Source organism: Suncus etruscus, chromosome 1 (genome assembly GCF_024139225.1).
Source record: "Suncus etruscus isolate mSunEtr1 chromosome 1, mSunEtr1.pri.cur, whole genome shotgun sequence".
Classification (NCBI taxonomy): Eukaryota; Metazoa; Chordata; class Mammalia; order Eulipotyphla; family Soricidae; genus Suncus; species Suncus etruscus.
Window position 1 is genome coordinate 79635886 of NC_064848.1, and position 6000 is coordinate 79641885.

Here is a 6000-nt window from a genome sequence, read left to right on the forward strand (position 1 = left end):
AGTTGTTCAATTCCTGAGCCTTACCACCAAGTTGGGAATAGTCTCTGAGCACTAGGTATGACACCAAAATTTAAAAATAAGTAAATTTTAAAAGAACGTGTGTGTGTGTGTGTGTGTGTGTGTGTGTGTGTGTGTGTGTGTGTGTGTAAGTAAAAATGATTGAAGAAGCTGTTTGTATTTGCAGTTAAAACTGTTATTTAAACTGTTATTTAAAATCGTATTTTAGGTCACCCTCTTGAATTTTTACGGAACCAGCCTCAGTTTCAACAGATGAGACAAATTATTCAACAGAATCCTTCCCTGCTTCCAGCTTTGCTACAACAAATAGGTCGAGAAAATCCTCAGTTACTACAGGTGACTTTTCATGTCGATTTCAGAAGTGTTTTAGTATTTAGCACATTTTGTGAGAGCCCATACAACTCAATTCCTTAATCCTACCCATCTTTTCTACTAACTTCACAACCCATTCTTATAAGCTACATTTGCTATGATGGGAATACTGAAAAGTGTTAGGAACTGGATTTGGGGTTAATTTAATTTGGTCATATAATTCAACAAACAAACAGCAAAGAGATTTTAATCTTTTGAATCTTTTTCCACTTAATTAATACTCAGTATACTACTATCTCTAGAAAATACAGCCCTGAGCTCTAAAGCTCACTGTAAAAGCTCATTCATGAAGTATTCGGGTTATGTATAACACTGCTGCCCACTAATATGGAAGAGTTTGTTTATAGTATTTTATTATTTATTGCCTGTAGAGTTGACTCTTTAGTAGTTAATGAAAAAACACATTCCTTCAAAAACTGAAAGTGTCCAAACTCATTAATAATACTACATTTACAATTTTATCTTGATTTTAGAATTATATTTTAAGAGTACTTGTGTCAATATTTTTTTTTCATGTCCTTCAAATCATCACAGCAAATTAGCCAACACCAGGAGCATTTTATTCAGATGTTAAATGAGCCAGTTCAAGAAGCTGGTAGTCAAGGAGGAGGAAGTGGAGGAGGCAGTGGAGGAATTGCAGAAGCTGGAAGCGGTCATATGAATTACATTCAAGTAACACCTCAGGAAAAAGAAGCTATAGAAAGGGTAAGTGTAAGTCGAGCAAAAATTGAGTGCCTTGGGGCCGGAGAGATAGCATGGAGGTAAGGCGTTTGCCTCTCATGCAGGAGGTCATCGGTTCGAATCCCGGCGTCCCATATATGGTCCTCCCGTGCCTGCCAGGAGCAATTTCTGAGCCTGGAGCCAGGAATAACCCCTGAGCACTGCCGGGTGTGACCCAAAAACCACACACACAAAAAAAAAAAAAAAAAAAAAATTGAGTGCCTTAGTCACTCCAGTGTTTCAAACCCAGTCGTTTGATTTCAGTCAGTCTCTACTCAGCTCAGCTCTCAGCAGATTTGGTTATGTGAAGTTGGTATAAATATATTAAGAAACTAAAAATTTAACTGGTATTTTAAAATTTAAGCTGTTGGGGCTGGAGAGAGTGCAGTGTGGTAGTGCTCTTGGCTTGCGGATCCAAGCTTGATCACTGACGCTCCATCTGGTCCCCAGGCCCCTTCATGAATGATCCCTAAGCATAGAGCCAGGAGCCAGTTAATTAAGCCCTGAGCTTAACCAGCAGTTACTCCCACCACCACCACCCAGTGATCTTAAAAAGTATACTCAAATCAACATTATTCATTACTTAAATTTTTACTTGCTACATGGGATGCCAGGAATCGAACTCGGTTCCGTTTCTGGTCCGCGCATGCAAGGCAAATGCCCTACTGCTTTGCTATCACTCTGGCCTCATGATTTTTATTTTATAATAAAAAGGTAATTTTTATTTTACAAATAATTGGATGAAAAGAAGTAATTTATACTCTTCCTCTCCGTATTTTTTCCTTCTCTTAGTAAACCATTTGATTTACATATTTCTGTTTAAGTCAACATTTTAGTATTGTTGCCAGTCATTGTTAGCAAAGAATTTTGTAGATGCTTCTCAAGGAAAATGGTACTGGTTCCCTCTAGTCCCATGGGTTGGACAGTTATACCTTCTTTGATCCATTGATTATCCACCTTTGAAAGGATAAAGTTGGGGCCAGAGAAATAGTACAGCAAATAGGACTCTTGCCTTGCAAGGAGCTAACCAGGGTTCAATTCCTGGCAGCACATATGATGGCCTGGCACTGTCAAGAGTGATTATTAAGTACAGTACCATAAAAGATTATTAGATACAGTTCAAAAACAAATAAATTAAGGATAAAATTAGTGACATTCGTATGTAAAATTAGCAAGACCTTTGTCTTTTTTAATAATATATTCAAATGATGATGTGCCAGATGCTGTGGGACAATCCATAATGTGTTTCTTTGTTTTTGTTTTTTCCAGTTAAAGGCATTAGGATTTCCGGAAGGACTTGTAATACAAGCATATTTTGCTTGTGAGAAGAATGAGAACTTGGCTGCCAATTTTCTTCTACAACAAAACTTCGATGAAGATTGAAAGGGACTTTTTTTAAAATCTCACACTTCACACCAGTGCATTACACTAACTTTGTTCACTGGATTGACTGGGATGACTTGGGCTCATATCCACAATACTTGGTATAAGGTAGTTGATTGTTGGGGGTGGGGAGGGAGGGATCTAGGATATAGGGCAGGGATAAATACAGTGCATGTCTGCTTTCAATTAGCAGATGCCGCAAATCCACACAGTGTGTAAAATATTATACAACCAAAAATCAGCTTTTGCAGGTCTTTTATTTCTTCTGTAAAACAGTAGGTAACTTTTCCTAGGTTTTACTCTTTTTAGTGTTCTAGATCCAGAAATTTAGTGTAATGCCCTGCTTTGTATTTCTTTGGCTTAGCATTGGTTTCAGAAAGAATCTTTGCTGTCTAGAATCTACAATCTATTCCATGGCAACACTGGATAATGGTTTTGTGAAACTTTAAAAAAAAAAAAACTTTTTTGAAGCAACTATAAACGGAAATGCCAAATTATTAATGGTTATTGTTGCTGCTTCAAATAAGTATAAAGTAAATGTAATGAAGCCCATTCTTTCATGCTAAATACTGGGTGGGGTGGGATAGTCACAGAACCTTCACTTAAAATGAAAATAATTACTGCTATTTTAAAATTTCTTGATCACTGAATGCAAGACCCTTCTAACATGATTTTGAGAAGCTGTACAAGTATAGGCAGTTATTTTCCTGTTTACATTTTCTTTTCAATTTGTTTTTTGTGGGAAATGGTAGGTGTCTGATTACTGTTTACTTCATTGTTACATTGCAGTAAAGTTTTAAAATCCACTATTGCATGTTTGCTTTTGATATATCCCTTTGTGAAATAAGCACTTTGGGGCCAATAGAGAAATGCAACATTCGTCCTTCCTTTTGTCCCCTTCCCTCAGCGGAAACGTGTTGGTCAGCAAATTGTAAATTCAAGCTGCTGCCTTTTTTTCTTTTTTAAGACTGGCAAAATGCTGATTCAGTTCAAAATTAATGCAAGTGTTTTAAAATTGGGTTTTTGATTTTGTAAATGTTTTTCCTTATGGTAAGACTATGATCATTAAGTCATTAGGATTATATTGCTTTCAAAAAGACCTGGTAGACAGAACTATAATCCAGAATCTTTTATTGCATTGGAAAAAAATGCTGAAATCTTTTCGAAGGTTTGGTCATTAGGATTATATTGCTTTCAAAAAGACCTGGTAGACAGAACTATAATCCAGAATCTTTTATTGCATTGGAAAAAAATGCTGAAATCTTTTCGAAGGTTTGGTAAATGCAGCTGGAAAAGTACTTTTGGAAAATATACAATCAAGATATCTCATGGCATATTAAAAGAAAACTCTGAATAGCAGTGTTGGCTTTTATTTGAATTTTCTTTTCATCTCAACCATTTTCTTTGGAATTTCCTTTATTGGCATTGTTATTTGATCATGGGGGTGTGTGGAAGTTGACATCTACCTGTTTATTTTGGTGAGTCTATTTTCCTGAACATAAATTAGAATGTTTAAAGAAATAGAAATGTTTTCCTTATCACCTGTAATGAAGTCAGAAGATGAATTTGCACAGATCTCTCTCTGAAAATCTCTTGTGTTGATTGTTAGTAATTTGGTGATGGCCTTTAAACTTCTACATCGTCCACTCATTAACTTTTTGTGAAAATTAGTGAAACTAATATTTCCTTGCTATGTTATTTAATTTAATCTTTATGTGTTTGTCCCATAAATTTGACAGGCCTTTGGACTTTGTATTGCCTGTACTTTTATAACAAACCATGCAAACTATCTCAGGAGAATAAAATGAGGGTTGATAAGTGCATTCATCTTTCAAGACAATGATGAGTTGGGAACTGGGCTGTGGTTGTGGTTGGAGAATGAAATACTCTTACCTACCATACAGCATTTTGCCAACTCCCTTGTTGCTCAGTATAGCATAAACCAGCAAAGGGCAGGGGAGACGTCAAGCTGCCTCTTTTCTCTGCAAAGTGACAGCAAGAGTTTGTGGCATGGAGCTTTTGTCCTTGGACAACAAAACCACAAATATGGGGATTAATAATTACCAAAAGGCTTCAGGCCAAATTTTAAACCATTGTTTACAGTACCTTGTTAATCTGCTTACAGAATCAGGCAAGAGAGATAAAGGCTTTTTTGTTAACTTTTTCTGTCACTTTTTATTTAATCTTGGTAAATCTCAATGTAAGTTGGCTATTTGACTTCGGAATTTTACTTTTATTCTGTCATCTATTTCATGAAAATACTATGTTTAGTTGCTCTGTGGAAAATGTGAGGGGACTTAAGTTTCTATTTTGTTAAATTCTAATTGCCATCCTCTAGCCAAATATGTCTTTACATTGTTTTAAAATACTGTAGTGTTCCATCATATAATTTCCTCCTGTATTCCATGGCTAGAATTAATTATAAAGTATTTTCAATATATCTAACATTGCATTTCTCTCTTTTTTAAATGGTTTTGTGAAAGAGAATCTTACATTGAAATTAACAAAACCTATATAATCAATGCATGTTCTCTGTAGTAATTGGTGAGCATAGAATAGAATTCCCAGCTTTTTAATTTTACTACTAGTAAAATTAAGCAGTTTCAGGAGTGTAGTTTGGTGAGTTGCTTAGTCACAGCACTCATCTACACATTCCTTTCACTTACTGTCCATGTCCAGTGTTCTCTTTACTTCATGTACGCCTAGGCCAGGTGTTGGCCAGATCTTGTGGGCCAAGTCTGGCTCATTGCTAAGAGTTCTTATTTTTTTAAATGTTTTCTCTTTAAAAGAAGAAAATGAGGGGGCCGGGGTGGTGGCACTAGAGGTAAGGTGTCTGCCTTGCAAGCACTAGCCAAGGAAGGACTGCAGTTCGATCCCCCGGCGTCCCATATGGTCCCCCCAAGCCAGGGGCAATTTCTGAGCGCTCAGCCAGGAGTAACCCCTGAGCATCAAACGGGTGTGGCCTGAAAAACAAAAAAAAAGAAGAAAATGAGGGGCTGGAGTGGTGGTAGCACAGTAGTGGGTCATTTGCCTTGCACGCGCCTGACCCAGGACAAACCCAAGTTGGATCCCCAGCATCCCTTATGGTCCCCCAAGCCAGGAGCGATTTCTAAGTGCAGAGCCAGGTGTAGCTCCTCAGCGCCACCAGGTGTGGCCCAAAGCCCCACCCCCACCCCCCATGGACACATCATTCAGATGTCATCTTGAACCAAAGCTGTTTGTTTACAAATTGTCTATAATTACATCTTATGGTTGGATGGCCTATAAACCCTATAAACAACTATTGTCTAGTCTTTTGCAGAATGTTTGCCTTTTCTAAACTTCATTTGGCCTGTAAGAAATTAGATTCCCCCCCCCCCCCCCCCCCCCCCCCGTTTTGCCATTCTCTGCTTCTTATGGTCTTAGCTTCAATTTGGTCTGCACGTGACTATCACACATTTTTTTGTGGGGCAGTATTACCCTGATGTCTCAACTGTTAAATGAAGGAGCATTGTGTGCCTAATGTGT

The 6000-nt window shown here is 37.5% G+C and overlaps 1 protein-coding gene across 1 annotated transcript in view; it reads left to right on the top strand.

The window, feature by feature from the left end:
- RAD23B (RAD23 homolog B, nucleotide excision repair protein) overlaps positions 1-3299 on the top strand; it is a 45344-nt gene extending 42045 nt beyond the window's left edge. Inside the window, exons 8-10 of the mRNA XM_049770859.1 lie at positions 227-354; positions 925-1095; positions 2380-3299. Of these exons, the coding sequence (XP_049626816.1) occupies positions 227-354; positions 925-1095; positions 2380-2493 (413 nt within the window). The 3' untranslated portion in view covers positions 2494-3299. The remainder of the gene's footprint in view (positions 1-226; positions 355-924; positions 1096-2379) is intronic.
- Positions 3300-6000: the final 2701 nt, after the last annotated feature.